General features: G+C 34.7%; 1 protein-coding gene across 1 annotated transcript in view; it reads left to right on the top strand.

The window, feature by feature from the left end:
- The window catches only part of LOC123542403 (colorectal mutant cancer protein-like), a 66,072-nt gene extending 48,913 nt beyond the window's left edge, over positions 1 to 17,159 (top strand). Inside the window, exons 12-19 of the mRNA XM_045328238.2 lie at positions 1,121 to 1,253; positions 4,851 to 5,247; positions 5,852 to 6,044; positions 7,827 to 8,055; positions 9,964 to 10,140; positions 11,203 to 11,423; positions 12,141 to 12,243; positions 12,982 to 17,159. Of these exons, the coding sequence (XP_045184173.2) occupies positions 1,121 to 1,253; positions 4,851 to 5,247; positions 5,852 to 6,044; positions 7,827 to 8,055; positions 9,964 to 10,140; positions 11,203 to 11,423; positions 12,141 to 12,243; positions 12,982 to 13,059 (1,531 nt within the window). The 3' untranslated portion in view covers positions 13,060 to 17,159. The remainder of the gene's footprint in view (positions 1 to 1,120; positions 1,254 to 4,850; positions 5,248 to 5,851; positions 6,045 to 7,826; positions 8,056 to 9,963; positions 10,141 to 11,202; positions 11,424 to 12,140; positions 12,244 to 12,981) is intronic.
- Positions 17,160 to 17,786: the final 627 nt, after the last annotated feature.

Raw genomic sequence — 17,786 nt, 5'->3', positions numbered from 1 at the left:
CGGTGTTGCCTGGTTAAGTTTTATGTTTAGGTCAGCTTTTCTCCTAAACTATCAAAGCTATTGCTTTGAAACTTGGAATACTTGTTCACCATCATAAGCTGACCCCGTATAGCACGAAACATAACTCCATCCTGTTTTTTGCAAGATTTATGGCCCCTTTTGTACTTAGAAAATATCAGATTTCTTGGTTAAGTTTTATGTTTAGGTCAACTTTTCTCCTAAACTATCAAAGCTATTGCTTTCAAACTTGGAATACTTGTTCACCATCATTAGCAGACCCTGTACTTCAAGAAACATAACTCCATCCTGCTTTTTGCAAGAATTATTGCCCCTTTTGGACTTAGAAAATATCAGATTTCTTGGTTAAGTTTTATGTTTAGGTCAACTTTTCTCCTAAACTATCAAAGCTATTGCTTTGGAACTTGCAACACTTGTTCACCATCATAAGCTGACCCTGTACATCAAGCAACATAACTCCATCCTGCTTTTTGCAATAATTATTGCCCCTTTTGGACTTAGAAAATCATGGGTAGGACATTGGGAAATAAATGCAAACTTGTTGACATTTAAATTGGATTAAAAATTAATTAACAAACAAAACAAACACACAAACTAACCTGATTATAATTAATACATTGCCAGACAATAGATTGTTTTCACACCTTACAAATAGCATGGACATTTTTTGACAAGCTGTGATATCAAGGAAACCAGGTGTAAAAACAGTACAAGTAATTTGACGTGACTGCAAAATCTCAGCTAGCGAAACAAAATATCGAGCTAAAAATATTGAGGTAATGATAAATAATACCATTAAAATGTATAGAGAAATGTCGTGACTGACTAAAACACATTGTGCTAACCAGAGTATCAAGCTAACCCATATCGAGGTAACAATATTCAACTGTTTTTCGTTTTAAAAATGTTTCTATGACACAGTTAAATGACACAACTATTAAAAGTTTGTTTGACTTTCGTCCTTGGATTAATAGGATAGACTGGATGTAAATCTTTAAATGTTTAAACATTGTGCGTCTCGGTTAACTGGTCCCCAGGTTTGGTCATAATTAACAACATGTTTCTATAATTGTCATTCATATCTACTGAATATTTGTTGCAGACCAGCAGTGAATCTAACCCCAACCAAAGCATCAGATAGTTTCCCAGTAGCTAAAGTAGCAGAGCTTAAAAAGTTAAAGACGGTCAGTAGCTCAGAGAGACCCGTCCTGGGGAGCGAGATCAGTAATTTAGGGGTAAGTACAAGTCTTAAATGGTATAAGTTGTTTGTTTTAGGTAAGTAAAAGTTGAATGTGACTAAACAAGACCTGAAGCGCCTGTGATAAATTACAGACTCTGGTATATACCGGATCCATGCAATTTGAATGAAAGTATCTTACATGTGTATATTTTTTGACCATGATAATCCTAAACATGACCTTCATGACTGTCCATGTGAGCAAATTTGTAATGTGTCAGATAACCTATAAAATGAAATTAATGATTGTACACCTAAATGTAACACAAATAAAAATGTAAGTTGCAGTTCATGGGTTATTATGTCTCCCACCACACAGTGGTGTGGGAGACATATTGATTTACTCCAGTCTGTGTGTGTGTGTGTCTGTATGTGTGTCTGTCACAAAGCTTGTCCGCACTCTAAGTCGAACATTTCTCATCCGATCTTCACCAAACTTCAACAAAATGTGTCTGCCAATAAGTGCTCAGCCAAGTTTGATAACTAGCCAAATCAGCTTAGGCACTTTGGAATTATTGCCCTTGAATTACCGAAAAATGCTCAAATTTTAGGCGCATTCCTGGAGCCAAAAGGTCCTTTTAGCATGAGTAGTACAGGGGTCCTTTTGGCTCCAGGAATGCGCATGCAGTCTATAGGAGTCCTTTTGACTTGATGAATGTGCATGCGCTCTAGTAGGGCAAGTGCGATAATGAGCCAAATCGGTCCAGGCACTTTGGAGTTATGGCCCTTGAATTACCGAAAATCGGCCTTTTTAGCTCACCTGTCACATAGTGACAAGGTGAGCTTTTGTGATCGCGCAGCGTCCGTCGTCCGTCCGTGCGTAAACTTTTGCCTGTGACCACTCTAGAGGTCACATTTTTTTGTGTGATCTTTATGAAAGTTGGTCAGAATGTTCATCTTAATGATATCTAGGTCAAGTTCGAAACTGGGTCAAGTGCCATCAAAAACTAGGTCAGTAGGTCTAAAAATAGAAATACCTTGTGACCTCTCTAGAGGCCATATATTTCACAAGATCTTCATGAAAATTGGTCAGAATGTTCACCTTGATGATATCTAGGTCAAGTTCGAAACTGGGTCACGTGCCTTCAAAAACTAGGTCAGTAGGTCTAAAAATAGAAAAACCTTGTGACCTCTCTAGAGGCCATATATTTCACAAGATCGTCATGAAAATTGGTCAGAACGTTTACCTTGATGATATCTAGGTCAAGTTCGAAACTGGGTCACGTGCCATCAAAAACTAGGTCAGTAGGTCAAATAATAGAAAAAGCTTGTGACCTCTCTAAAGGCCATATTTTTCTGGGATCTGTATGAAAGTTGGTCTGAATGTTCATCTTGATGATATCTAGGTCAAGTTCGAAACTGGGTCACGTGCGGTCAAAAACTAGGTCAGTAGGTCTAAAAATAGAAAAACCTTGTGACCTCTCTGAAGGCCATACTTGTGGATGGATCTTCATGAAAATTGGTCAGAATGTTCATCTTGATGATATCTGGGTCAGGTTTGAAACTGGGTTACGTGCCTTCAAAAACTAGGTCAGTAGGTCAAATAATAGAAAAACCTTGTGACCTCTGTAAAGGCCATATTTTTCATGGGATCTGTATGAAAATTGGTCTGAATGTTCATCTTGATGATATCTAGGTCAAGTTCGAAACTGGGTCATGTGTTGTCAAAAACTAGGTCAGTAGGTCTAAAAATAGAAAAACCTTGTGAATCTCTAGAGGCCATACTTGTGAATGGATCTTCATAAAAATTGGTCAGAATGTTCATCTTGATGATATCTAGGTCAAGTTTGAAAATGGGTCACGTGTCATGTGGGAACAGGTGAGCGATTCAGGACCATCATGGTCCTCTTGTTACTCTTGTCCGTGCTCTTAAGTCGAACATTTCTCATCCGATCATCACCAAACTTTAACAAAATGTGTTTGACCATAGGTCCGCGGCCAAGTTCGATAACTAGCCAAATCGACCCAGGTACTTTGGAATTATGGCCCTTGAATTACCGAAAATCGGCCTTTTTATTCTCGTCCGCGCTATAAGTCCAACATTTCTCACCCGATCTTCACCAAACCTAAACCAAATGTTTTTTACCATAACTCCTTGACCAGGTTCATTAACTAGCCAAATCGCCCGAGGCACTCCAGAATTATGGCCCTTGAATTACCCAAAATCGGCCTTTTTGCTCTTAAGGGTATATTTGTAGTGAGTAAACAGTATATAAAGACTGGCTTGCTATTTAGATGATTAGGCAGTTGTGGGAGACATGCGCTTTTCTCAAAAGCAACTCTAGTTTAAGAATAATATATCTCATCCAGTGATTTGTCGTTGAATAAATCATTGTTTGGACTTCAGATGCGAAGGAATTATATCACTAGGGCGCAACCCGAGTGATATAATAATACGCATCTGAACGACAATGATTTATTCAAGAGCAAATCACTAACTGAGATATATTATTTCGATTCTAACACGTTACCAATGATTTTTAAGTGCATCCTTGATGACATTCATTAAATATTTGCCTGTTTTCAGTCGGTTTCTTTACCAGCGTGCTGCTATGCCGTTTGACGCCATGACGTAATAATTGTGACATCAGAACAGTGATTTGTTGTATAATAATTCACCGTTTTCTGCCTTCTTTGTTTAATAGGAAAATGAATCAGATCATGTTAGAATTAGTTTTAAAGTTGTCATTGTTGATTCCACTACCTTAAAACTTCAGTTTCTCATCATCTTGGAAAAAAAGAACAGGTTAACAGTTGATCTGACCATTTCATCAGTAGTGAAAATAGGGATTGATTGTAGGAAAGTTTAAATACCCATCATGCATCTTCTGTTTTGTTGTTTGAATAACATTTGCCTTTTTAATAGAATTAAAGAAATTTTTCTTTGCAAAAGACTTAGAGCTAAGTTATCTGAAATGTTGCTTAAGATATAACATATCTCAAACAGTGATTTAATGTTGAATAAAGTCTTTGGTAGGAGTTTAGATATCACAAAGACTCAGCCTGTATGGTACAATAATAAACATCTCGACCCAATTGTTCGAAACTTTAATTAGCTGTTAAACTAACGGCCTGTTAAATTTTTATTCAAAATATTAGGCATGATTGGAACCACTTGTGAGATGTTTTAATTTTACTGTAAAGACTTTTTAGTTTTCATAATTCTTTAATTATAATATGTTTTAATAAGTCTTTTAAAATGTTGAAATGTAACTCTAAAAGTTAATCAACCGTTACCTTAATCACCTGTTAAAGTTTTGAACAAGTGGGCCCTAGAACGACAATGATTTTATTCAAGAGAAAGTTACTATTGAAGATACATTTTTTAATGTAACTGGATATCATGAGATATTATCTACATCCTTGTCGAGATCCACCAAAAGTTTGCCAGTTTTGTGTGTTTTTCTTTTCCAGTGTGTCGCTATGACATCTGACACTGTGACATGATAATTGTGATGGACAAATTGCGATTTTGTTGCAAAATAACACAATTTCAGTCTGTTTTTGTTTAATAGGAAAATAAATCGGTATATTTTAGAAATTTTTTTTTAATTTTTCAGTCCATGACCTTTTCTTTTTTGTCATTCCTTTGTAGATGCCAAACACTAAAGTAGCGGAACATCTGGTGCAAAGTTTATGGAAAGGCTCAAACGTTCAGGAAATAGTTCAGAACGCTAGTGACAAGTCCGGAATAAGTGACGTTGATTCACGTGTGACAGAATTCGAAATAGAACTTGAAAGGCTACAGAGCCAAGTAGATAATTATAAATCGCAGATAGATGTTGCGAACTTGACGTTAGAGGAGTCGAAGGCAAACTGTGATAGATTAACAGTTTTAATAGGGAAATATGAATCAAATAATACGGCGTTACAAATTGTGTTAAATTATAGTCAGTTATGTACAGAGACGTATGAAATTATATGTGCTTTGTTAGAAAGTGAGTTAGGTTCGGTGTTAGCAAATTGTCGAGCGGCAGGTCTGGGTGGATTAGGTGAGTTGTTTATTTTATAACAGTTTTCTTATTTGTATTAAGAAAGTGAAGATTTAATGCTTAGATTTAGGCTATTTATTTCTTTCTTTTGAACAAATCAGCCTAGTGACTTTCATAAGGTCTGTGGTTTTACCCACAAGTAGCATGATCCATTAGACAATACCGAGGAAGAACTTGGAAGTATTAGTTGAGCTATGGCTTATGTGGCTTAGTGGTTAAGGTCAAATCACTTGCCTCTCACTACCATTGATTGAGACATCGCTTGTGATGCAGAATTTATTCATGTGAGAAAGTCATCCAGCTAGATTGCTAGATTGCCTAAGGCTGGTGATTCTACCCAGGTGACTGTGTGAACCTGAAATAATGCTTAAAGGTGGCACCTCAGATCTTCTTCCAACACCACAAGCTTGAAAGTCGCCATATGACATATAATGTTGTTATTTAACAAAAAAAAACAAAAACAAAAAAAAAAGAAGAAAATTTGGCATATTAGAGAAGTTGATATTTCAAAATGTGTATGCCTACATGTAAATAAGTTTATACTCCTTAGAAAATATTCTGAAAATTCAATTAACTTGCTACCACTGTTGTCCTTTCTGCGTAGGTGGTGATAGTTTTACAGATGGCCAAGAGGAAATAGCGTCAATACTCCAACGTGCCCACCAGTCTAGAAGAGCTGCAGAAAATGTTAGCAAACATATGCTTCAAAAACTTGATAAAACATTCGGAGTGAATTATGGTCGACAGTCACCAGCCAGACCATGGGAAGATCTGTCTAATACTAGTAAAACAGCTAGGTAAGAATTTGAGCTGGAAATGAAACTTTTAGCAGGGTTGCCATTTACCTTGAAAAGTCAGGGGAAAACTTTTTTTTCAAGGTGAGTGAATTGTCAGGGAAATTTCGATAATGGTCAGTGAAAAATGAAATTTTAGAAAAGTCAGGGAAAAATGAAATTCTTTGTTGATGTTTAAAATGTTCAGTATTTTTAAGTATCTCCAAACACATTTTGGTGTAATTGTGTATAAACATAATTTAAATGTGTTTGAATCAATTTCATTTTTATGTCAATTTTGGAAGTTTGAAGACTGAAGACCCTTGCCTCCAGAGCAGACAGTTATATCTGAAACAAAATAAATATAAAAGGATGGATTGGACAGCTGTAGGGGAGGACGAAGCAGTATTGTGGTATTGGTCAATGAAAAGAGTGGTTTAGTCAGGGAAAAGTCAGGGAATTTCATTTTCTCAACTTAGTGGCAACCCTGTTTAATTACAGCTGCATAATGAAATATTTTCCTTTCTAAATAAGTTGTGTGGTTCTCTCCTTGACAGACAGGTCATCAAGCTCTTTCATATATACTTGCAGATATACAGTTGAACCTGCCTTAACAGCCACCTGTATTAAGCAACTACATGATTTAAGCAGTCAGCTAGCTAACTTCCAAGATTGACTGTTGTAATATTAACCTGCTTTAAGCAGTCAGATTTTGTTTCCCTTGACTGGTTTCTTATTACAGGTTTGACAGTAATAAATATTAGTTGCAAGGATATAAACCTCAGTTCTGAAACCATGACATTTAGCACATTCTAGCATAAAACTGCTATTCTTGTCAATTTTTGGCTGGTGTTTTAACAGGAAAGAAAATGTGTGTTAACAGAGATTCTTGTGCTCACATGCTGTTAAAACATCATTTTACATATATACTTATGCTGTGGCAAAACATAAACATATTACGACCCCATAACGGATAATTCAAAAGGAAATGACATCAGTGTGAAAAAAGAACTCAGACATTCCTGCACATTTCATGGAAATTTAATAACAATGAAGGACATTGTATTCATTTATTGGTTTTTAAGCACTTGATGCTAAGATAGTGTTAGTGCATGTTCATTTCATGTTATAACATCTTCCGAATCCCTCAGGATACATTGGTACTCTCACCCTACCGGGCTCGGACACCAACCAATCCTTCTTCAGATGTTATAGTACAAAAAAACATGCATTATCCCAACAAAATCAACCAATCAGGTGACAAAGATTTGAGACTGGTCAGTTATATACCCCTTGACTTGTATATACATGCAGTGAATTGTTGGCTACATTACTGTTTTGAGATCAAGAATATAACTAATTGTAAAATGCCCACTTTTACGTGATAGAAAAAAAATGCAAGAATGGTTTAAAGATAAGATATTATTAAAGGCATTACTAGGCCCAAATGTTTTATTTGAAAATATGAACAATTACTACATATAGTTCAAGTGAACGTAAAATTAACATGTTTATATGTATCAACAGTACTATGCATTAAGTTTAAAATAACACATACATGTAGCTAAACACAGTATAAATGTGTACTACCACTAAAAAACTGGAAGTTTTTTTTAACAAACTACTGCTGCTGCATGACATGCATGCAAGTATGAATGTATCTCTACATACACAAATAATTTATATATTTGATAAAGTTGAATACACTTGATGAGGATTTTCTATTTCTGAAGTAAATATCTGTAAAGTAATTTAGTGAAAGATGGCCATTGGATATCTTTAAAATGTTTTCTTTTAAATATTCAGCACATCAAGTTCTGCAGGAAGCGGTGATACGGAGTTCACTAAAGGAGATGAAAGACGGTTAAGGGACTACATTCAGAGACTGAAAAATGAACAAAGTACTGTGCATTTAACTGTGATGGAATTAGAAAGTGTGCATTGTGAGCCTGAACTAGACAGGAAGTGTAAAAATGATGCACACAGATTGGATTTAGAAAATGCTGTGATTATGCAGGAATTAATGGCCATGAAGGTAAATTGCAAATGGAGGTTAATTGTTAATTGATTTATGCAGAAAGTTAATGGCCATACTGGGAAATTATAGATTAATTTATGCAGGAAATTAATGGCCATAAAGGTAAATTCCAAATTTATGCAAGAATTTAATGGCCATGGAGGTTAATTGCGAATTAATTTTTACTGGAATTTAATGGCCATGGAGGTTAATTGCAAATTAATTTATGCAAAACTTTAATGGCCATAGAGGTTAATTGCAAAATTTATGCCTTAATTTAATGGCCATGGAGGTTAATGCATATTAACTAATACAGGAAATTAATGCCCATGAAGATGAATGGCAAATTAATTTATGCAGGAATTCAATGGCCAAAAAGGTAAATTGCAAAATATTTTATGCAGGAAATTACTGTCCAAAAAAGTAAATTGCAAATTATTTTATGCAGGAAATTACTGGCCAAAAAGTAGATTGCAGCTTAATTTATACAGGAGTTTAATGGCCATGAAAGATTGTTTAAATTATTCTGGTTAATCAGAAATATGGCAGCCAGTTTCCTTATAATATGTATATAACAGGAACGTCAAAAATAGTTGGTCCTAGTGTCACAGAAATATTCCTTGTAGGGTGACTACCAAGAGTGTTCATAAAAAAAAAAAAAAAATAACATTATATATAAAAAAACGGCTGCCAGAGCTTAAAATGTAAAAATCTTCAAATGCCATTTCCTAGTTAACCACTGGTCTGAGTTTGAAATAATTCCACAGAAATTTTCCTTGGGTGACCTACTTCAATTGTAAAAGCTATCTTGATTATAAAACATTGCTGACAGGAATGAGTCGAGGTTTCCCTGTATGGCTCTATGAAAAGCATTGAAAATCTTTGCCTCTGATACACTGCAGAACTGTTCCTGTTTTACATGTTTGAGCAGTGAAGCTCTTGAGGAGCAATACAGAGTCATCATTACTCCCACTTTAGGTCGACTACTGTGAAATCATTTTTATTCGAGTAGGACGAATTTTCGCGTATTTCGCGCTAGGACCGATGCGCAAATTTAAGACCGTGCTAATATTATTTCTTAATTTTAATTTTTCATTTCTAAAATTGAAAATGCGCGAATTAAAGCCCGCGCGAAACAGTCCTTTTTCATGTTTGCATGAAATTTCATGTCAGTGAATTTAAATGATTTCACAGTATTTGAAATTTTTCAAATGATAGAGCTTTTGTAATCACCCCATTACAAAAGTTTTGCATGTAAGCAGGTTTCTCAACAACTACTTGGCCAAATGCTTGCAAACTCCACACATGTCTTAAGCATCATTAGATTATCTTCCAGGACAAGTTACATAACTCTAGCTTTTATTTTGTCAAAATGATGTCCCTTTTTAACTCAGAATTTCAGGTTCAAGTTTTACATGTAAGCAAGTTTCTCAACAACTACTAGGCCAAAAGCTTTCAAACTTCACACATGTCTTTGGCATAATGAGATGGCCTTATGTTTCAAGTTACTTAAATCTAAGTTTCATGTAGTCAAAATAATGCCCCTGTTGAAATTTAGAAATTTTGTGACAGTTTTGCATGAAAGCATGTTTCTCGGGAATTACTTGACCAGAATTAATGCTTTCAGATTTTAAAGACATCTTTGGCATGTTGGGATGACCTCACATGGCAAGTTTTGTCTCTCTGACTTACATTTTAGCAAAATTACACCCCTTTTCTCAACTTATAAAGTTTTGCTAAAGCTCTAGCATGTAAGCTAGTATTACGTTGAAGGGCTTTATTCAAGCACTTTGCCATTAGACAGCTCTTGTTACAATTTACAGGTATCACACTGTTTTTAGTTAAATCAGTTATTGGAAAAACAGGTTAGCAAGACATGTATGTATCTTTAGTACTTTCATGATACTGATGGATTTCTGTATGTAGGAGGAGAAGGCAGAACTTAAAGCTCAAAATTACCTGTTGGAGAAGGAGAAACGTTCCCTAGAACTGCGACTGAACAGTATGGAGTCCCAGGAACATGCTTACCTGGTACAGATAGATCATCTCAAGTCGGAGGTCACTGAGGGGTCAAGGCCACAGGATGACCTGTTAAGTGATAAGGTAATGTTTGATATTTTGGGGATACTTACATTACAAGTGTTTATTTTTGTTGTTTCCTAACTAGAATTGCAAGCTAGAGGGGGGCTTTATGCAAAGCTGTTGAAAGTTGTTCACAGACTTTTGAGCACTTGCCCAAGCCACTGTTGTTTCATTACTTGAATTTGAGGTAAAAAAAAATATGTGAATAATCAATCCAGCTGGCTTATGGAAAGTTGGTGGTTCTACCAAGGTGCTAACACATGCCTGATTTAATACCTAGAAGGGCAAATGACGTTTGATTTTTCTGTGTAACCCAACAAAATAAAAAATAAAAGATGGGGAATACTTGAGTAAATAGATTTTTTCATGGGCTGAACTCGGTAAGGAGCCTCTGTGTGCTCAGCAATTAATGACCCTGGCTATAAATAACTTCCCCTCAACTCCCCTCAACCCTTCAAGTGGGTTTCACTCCTCCCTTGGGAGTGTAGAGTTTTTCATGTGAGGAATTCATCCGTCTTACGGAAGGTCTGTACTTCTACTTGGGCGCCAGTCCGTGCCTGAATTAATGCTCAGAAGGCCACCAGGGGCTCTCCCTCCAACATCAAAAGCTGGAAAAGTTGTCTTATAGCCTGACAACAAACAAAAACCTATAAAATGCATAATATATATCATGTTATGTAAAACCTATACAAAATGTGACCCATTGAACTGATGGGCTTGAAAAGATATACATGTACTGTGAAATCATTTAATTTTGTAGCATAACATTTCATGGATTTGGCCATTAAGGATATTAATTCTTGGATTTCACAGTTTGAAAATTAAGTGAAAACGCAGTGTTCTTTGTTCATTAGGATTATATTTGGCGTATTGTCACAACCATGAAATCCATTAAAAGTAGTCCCCACGAATATATGAATATTAATGTCTTTACTGTAGTTAGTGCTATTTAACAGAAAATATGAATATGAGCTGCAACTTCGGTTAATTTAATACTGATAAAAATCCAGTTTTTGTCTTGAATATATTCTGCCAAATTGAGAGTTAAATATATAATTATTGAAAAATACATGTTTCTTGCAGTCTGGAAGTGACAGATCAACTCCTCCCACATCATTGGCTGATTACCAGTCACATGACTTGCCGGATGTAATGCGAGAGTTGACAGACTCTTTGAGACGGGAGAAGAAATTGAAAAATCAAGTGTCCGAGCTTGTAGGTGCTTTGGAGAAATTGTCTCGGAACTCGGAAATACGTCATCAACAGTCCGCCGAGTTTGTTAATGACTTGAAAAGAGCTAATAGGTGAGTTGTCTTTTCGTAAGTTTTAATTTTCATCAGAAAGAGAAATAAATAATTCTACAGATTCGGAATAGAAAAGTTTGAAAACATAATGGGGTATGTGTGGGTTTTTTTGGGGGGGGGCTAGTGGGGGTGAGGAATTTAAGCCTGCTTTTGAACAGTGTTCAGTTATGTAATGGTAGGCAGTTTATCTAACCAGTGTTACAGTGGTTCTGTACCAATACTTACTTGTTCTTGGCAAGTAACTGCCAGCTTCTCCTCAAGAATCGAGAGGCGAATGGTCAACGATTTCAGACACATTGTCTTTTATGACGTTGTTGCAGGGAACATAAGCCTGTAGAATGTTAGGTATTAGATCTTCTTGTTTTTGCACTTGCATGGCCATATCATCTGCATCTTCATTGCAAAATTTTGACTGTAACCAGGTGTCTCAAAAAAGACTTGGCTATGTGCTTTCAAACTTCACACATGTCTATAGCATCAGGAGTTGATCTTACCTGGCAAGTTACATAACTCTAGCTGCTTTTTAAAAAATTATGTCCCTTTTTCAACTTTTGCATGTAAGTAGATTTCTCAGAAACTATTATTTATGGGCTTCAGCTGTTAATGTGAAACAACAGGAAGTAGAAAGTAACAGAACTGCTACAAATGTTACTTATTATCCTGCTGAAACTAAACAGGATTCGAAAAAGTAATCAGATGAATTTGTTCTTCTTTTAGTGCCCTTATATCAGCCTTCGACAAAGCCAAGAAGAAATATCAAGCGAAACTGAAGAAGTTAGAGTCACAGATGCAATCACTGACAGAAAGATACGAATCACAGGTGATTTATCATCAAAAACTGTATATATTCCCAATTATAAGTCTATGGTTTTTAACTTTCTTGATCTGGTAAATAAGGCTTTAGTCATATAACATACTACGAAATCATTATCATGTGTAGGTAATGTTATTATGTTTCCCACCACACAGTGGTGTTAGAAACATATTGATTTACTCCTGTCTGTGTGTGTCTGTCACAAATCTTGTCCGGCTCTAAGTCAAATATTTCTCATCCAATCTTCACCAAACTTGAACAAAATGTGTTCGGCCATAAGTCCTCGGCCAAGTTCAATAACTAGCCAAATCAGCCAAGGCACATCGTAATTATGGCCCTTGAAACATTGTTTTTGATAATCAAAGCACTGAAAGTCTGATTGGGTTGGATCAAAACTGGGTTTTATCAAAGCACTGAAAGTCTGTTTGAGTTGTTTCTGATAATCAAAGCACTGAAAGTCTGATTGGGAATTAAGAATATATAGGGAGTAGAGTTTACACTCGAACATTACTCATCCGATCTTATACTACTATTCAGATGATTAGGCAGTTGTGGGAGACATGTGCTTTTCTCAAAAGCAGCTCTAGTATTTCAAGATATTCCAGTGAAACTCTATAGTCATATACTAGTGACCATACAGCATACATGTGGGTGATCAGTATTTCATTGTAGGTCAGACAGTTACAGCATTAGAAAGTTCAAGTTTATTAAATCAATGTATTGCTTTATACATATTTTTTTCAGATACGTATGCTGAAACAAAGATTAGCTAGACAAGAAGACGACAGCAAACAGAGAGTTAGCAATGAAACCTCCTTATAGCAATGTTAATGTATTGATAAACTTTGTAGTTAATCTCCTATAGCATAACAGTTACTGTTTTCAGAGGTTTAGTTTGACTTTAAACTGCTGAAAAAAATCTGAAATGCATTTGTCAGTCTAAGATATCTTTCCTTAGAGGAACTAGTATACTTTTGAATGTGTTACAATTCTTGATAACTGTTTTTTGAGTGAAATTGTGGTCTGATATTACCCATTGAAAGCTTATTTTGTTGCATTCCAGTGGCAGCCGTTTGTGGACAGTTGTTCATTTACAGATTTGTAACTTTAAAAGAGTGCAACACTGCTCTAATCAAAATCTTTTTCTTTTTTTTTTTTAGAGAAAGGACATTAGACAGTAAATTTTATAATATACTGTAGAATGATGGAGTTATTTCCATCTGGGTTTGAAATATATTGGTACTGGTTAAAGTCCATGTGAATGCCTTTCATACCAAAATGAAAACTGCAGAACTGCAATTCATTCCTAAATTATTCCATATGCCAAAATGGTTTTTTGATGCTTTGAATTTACCACCTCGAAATCTGAATACTGCTGAGTAACTCTTCAGTTAGGGCGATAGAAATTGACAGGTGCTTCGAAATGTTTACCTCCCTTGAACAGTTAGTTTCCTACACTTAAATAGTGTAAAATTTCAAAATGTGTGGAAAATAAAGACAGTCCATTGATAGTTCTGAGAGAGTGATTGTAATTGGCCTATATGTTCAATTATAAATATTGATAAATGTTATTGTTAAAATATTGTTAAAATCTGAGCCGCTTGTTTCCTTGTTTTGACTGTTTACAGATATTGTTTTGAATCAAGTTCATGTTATTTAACAGATGCAGTCACAGGGAGGTTAATTCAGCTGAGCCATATTTGTTGTGGCTAAAGGAAACTGCTGTAGTAATATTGAGGCTTCAAAAAATAGTTCTGAAGCCATATTGAGGCTTCAGGAAATAGATCTACACTCAAACTGACTTTAGGAAATTGTTCTGTATCCATATTGGAAAGTACCGCTATTTTTATACTTCGGGAAATTGTTCAGCATCCATATTAAACTTTATGCTGCAGAAAATGAACCTACAGTAATAATTGTTTCAGCATAAAGTTTAATATGGCTTTTGCAAATTGTTCTATGGCCATTTTTAGGCATTAGAAAGTTGTTCTGCGGCCATTTTTAAGCTTTTGGAAATTGTTCTTAAGTTAATTGAGGCTTCACATGTTTAAATGATTTGTGTTTTTCTTTGAAGTAGAGATAAATTTTGATTATTTCTTTTGTTGATTCATTGGTGGAAAATATTTTATGTTTAGTAACATTATGCTTAGTTTTTTCATTGCATTTAAATTTTTGATTATACGTTAATGATTTTCTTCATTATTTACACATAAAAACAATCAGTGTAAACTCAGCCTTAACAATCAGGGTATAGTTTATGTGAACAGGGCCTGAATGAATATAGCAGGAACCTAATTGTTTTACATTGTAGGTGAACAATGCCTTAAAAGTCTTTTGCATTTTAGGTAAACAGGGACTTACCGGTATAGCCTTGTTTTGTCTGAAGTAGGCCTTTGTAATTATGTGATCTGATCTTTTGTGCCAGTATTTTCTACTTTTGTACAATTTTCTTTAGTATTTATTATTTTTGTATTTTTTATATAAATTTAGTTAAATTTCTGTATAATCTTGTCATTAAATCACTTGCACCATTATGTGAATTTTTTGTGAATATATTGCATTAAGTATTTGTGATATTTTTCCAGAACAAAACTAGTAGTTTTACTGTAAGAAATAATTAAATCAGCAATTTTCTTGTCATAATTGAATGTTTGGAGTATATTTTTAAAATGTCTTTAATGATACCATTTCTATGGCCAAAAGTTTATTTTTCCCATTTCCCTAAAGTTCGGCTTAATCACAGTTGTGAAATAATGAAATTCAGCAATTTGACAAAATGTCCGCAGTGGAAATGTTGCTTTTACATGAAGGCAATCAGAAAATTTTGTAACTATCAATAAATAAAGCCAAAATTCAAGTTTTTGTTTGTCCAAAAGCCGAAATTTACAATTTGGGAAATAACTCAGTTAATCAAGAGATTACCACCCTCGGAGTTCTTTGGAATTATGTATAAATGGTTTTGAATTTTTATTTTATTTTTTTTGTTTTTTGCAAAAGAATTCATATGTCAGTTAACTTTTATCAAATATTGTTCCATTTTTTTAACCTGTGCCCATTATATATACGGTACAGTATGCATGTGACGGTGTAATTATGGTCCTGTAACAGTTTAAATAAATTGGACAATAACACTTTAAAATTTACAAAATACTATCTGTGATTCAAGGTTGTGGGGAAACTATCATAGATTTTGGTTTATTTAATATATAAATAATTTCATTTTCACTCGTAAATTGTTAATTTTATTGTTCTTTTCCAAGATGTTATAATGAAGTAATGTAGAAACCATAAAATGTTAACTTTTATATTTCACAAACTAATTGCATTAGGTTGAAATCTGATTCCAGATTTTACCAGTGCCTAGACTTCTTTCATGAATATTCATGACTTTCTTTGTTCCAGAGGAGTTTCTAGACATACCTCACTGAAGTTAAAACAATAACTAAGGCGGAGATTCGTTGCAAAAGGGTTAGTTTTATGGTAGTGTTAATCTGGGATGTAATGGGCTGTCCTGGATATTACAGGGCTCTTGATCACACTTGGCATTTGTGCACCTTGTGTAATCCAGGCCTGTCAAAAAATCTGTAGACCTTTATATAACATCCAAGATCAAAGTACAGGAATGATAACCTCATTTTACATGTAGAGGCATGCCTGCCATATATTTTCCGTTATAAGACGCACTCACTTATAAGACGCACCTCGACATAGGACATGCATTTTGGTGTTTCTTTTTCTTTTAATTTCCATGTAGTACACGCTTTCCACTTCTTGAACTGGAAGTATGACTCCTAATAACGCATCTTATAAGCAAAAGTATACGGTGTTTAAGCCTCATTTTATATTTCAGAGAGCCTGTCTATGAAAAGTTATATTTTACATGATTTTATTTCTGACTGAAAGCTGAAAGACATCAGATTACCTATTATTTTCAGACATGTTTCAAAGTTTTTGGTTGAGCTTTTATGAATATTTTACTTTTATATGTTTTTCCAACTTCTGCATAAGTTATGTTTGTGACATATTATTGCTGTGAACAATTTCAATTTGTTTTTGCATATTTTTTGTTATTTTGCATTTACATGGTGCTATTTTTTTTTTGTTTTTTGCCAAAATTAGATCTGTCTATTATTCTGAAAACAAGGGATGTTTATGTATCTTGTAAATTTTAGTATATCTGACCCAGGAGAACAGTGTTAGTGTTTGTATTTTAAAATGTTTATGAATAATTAAACATATTGCCTGCTTTTATTTGATTGTGACATGTTAACCCTTATCATGCTGGACACAACTGATTCTGCCTTTGTGAGCAGTGTATGTTTTTTTTTCACAAACCGCAAAATTTTATGCAATACAAAATAAATGTATTCAATGTATTCTGTTTTTTTTTCCAACCTTTTTTTTTTTCAGAATAATGTTTTATATTTATATTGTCAATCAACATTTTTCTGTCAATAACTTTAAACTTGTTGTGAAAACTTTTGCAATGTATTCCTGCCCATAGGTCTACTGGAGTTGTCCACCCTTAGAAACAATAAAATAGACTCTTTAGATGGTTGCCCAAATCATCGTTTCAAATGCATCCTTCAGACAGAGTATATATGGCCTTTAATTAACCTTTACACTGCTAAATTAAAAAAATGGACTGGTCTGTTATTCAGTAAGGGCAGCACTATTAGTTATTCAAAGGGTTGATTGAAAATTTACTGACTGAATAGTGAACAATGCAGACCAAGGTCAGTCTGCACTTGTCACAAAGGTGGAATCACTTGCCACCAGCGGGGTAAAGGTCAACATTATTAAAAGTAAGTGATTTTAACTTACTATGCAGTGCTCATAGAATGTGTTCATATAATCATTTGCATATGTATTATACATATTTATTGATCTGATAAGAATTAATAATAAATGCCTGAATTATATATTGTGTCTCCCAGTTTTATGATATATATAACAGATCGAAGTTTTGTTGGACTTTCTTATTGCTGGTAAAAAATCAATTTTTATACTCGCCAAATGGGGGGATGGGGGTGCTTATTGAGAGGAAGTTTTTATTTATCTCCCTTTTTAGCTCACCTGTCACGTAATGACAGGGTGAGCTTTTGTGATCACCCTTTGTCCCTCGTCCGTCCATCGACAATACCCTTGTGAACACGATAGAGACCACATTTTGTATTTGATTTTTATCAAACTTGCACACAACTATTATGGGCATTATATCTCGGTTGCTTTCGAAAACTGGCAAGGTCCCATCATGCGTTCCAGAGTTATGGCCCCTTAAAGGGCCAAAATTTACCATTTTCGGCTTGTGAACATGATAGAGACCATATTTTGCGATCAACTTTAATAATACTTGAACACAATTTGTATTGGCCTAATATCTCTGTTCCTTTCGAAAACTGACCAGATCCCATCATAGTTGCAGAGTTATGGTCCCTTAGATGGCCAAAATTTGCTAATTTTGGCTTCTGAACACAATAGAGACCACATTTTGTAATCAACTTTAATAAAACTGGCACACAACTTGTATTGGCATAATATCTCGGTTC

This window comes from Mercenaria mercenaria, chromosome 19, assembly GCF_021730395.1.
Source record: "Mercenaria mercenaria strain notata chromosome 19, MADL_Memer_1, whole genome shotgun sequence".
In the NCBI taxonomy this organism is placed as follows: domain Eukaryota; kingdom Metazoa; phylum Mollusca; class Bivalvia; order Venerida; family Veneridae; genus Mercenaria; species Mercenaria mercenaria.
The sequence above is the reverse complement of the archived record's forward strand: the minus strand, read 5'-3'. Positions and strand labels throughout refer to the sequence as shown.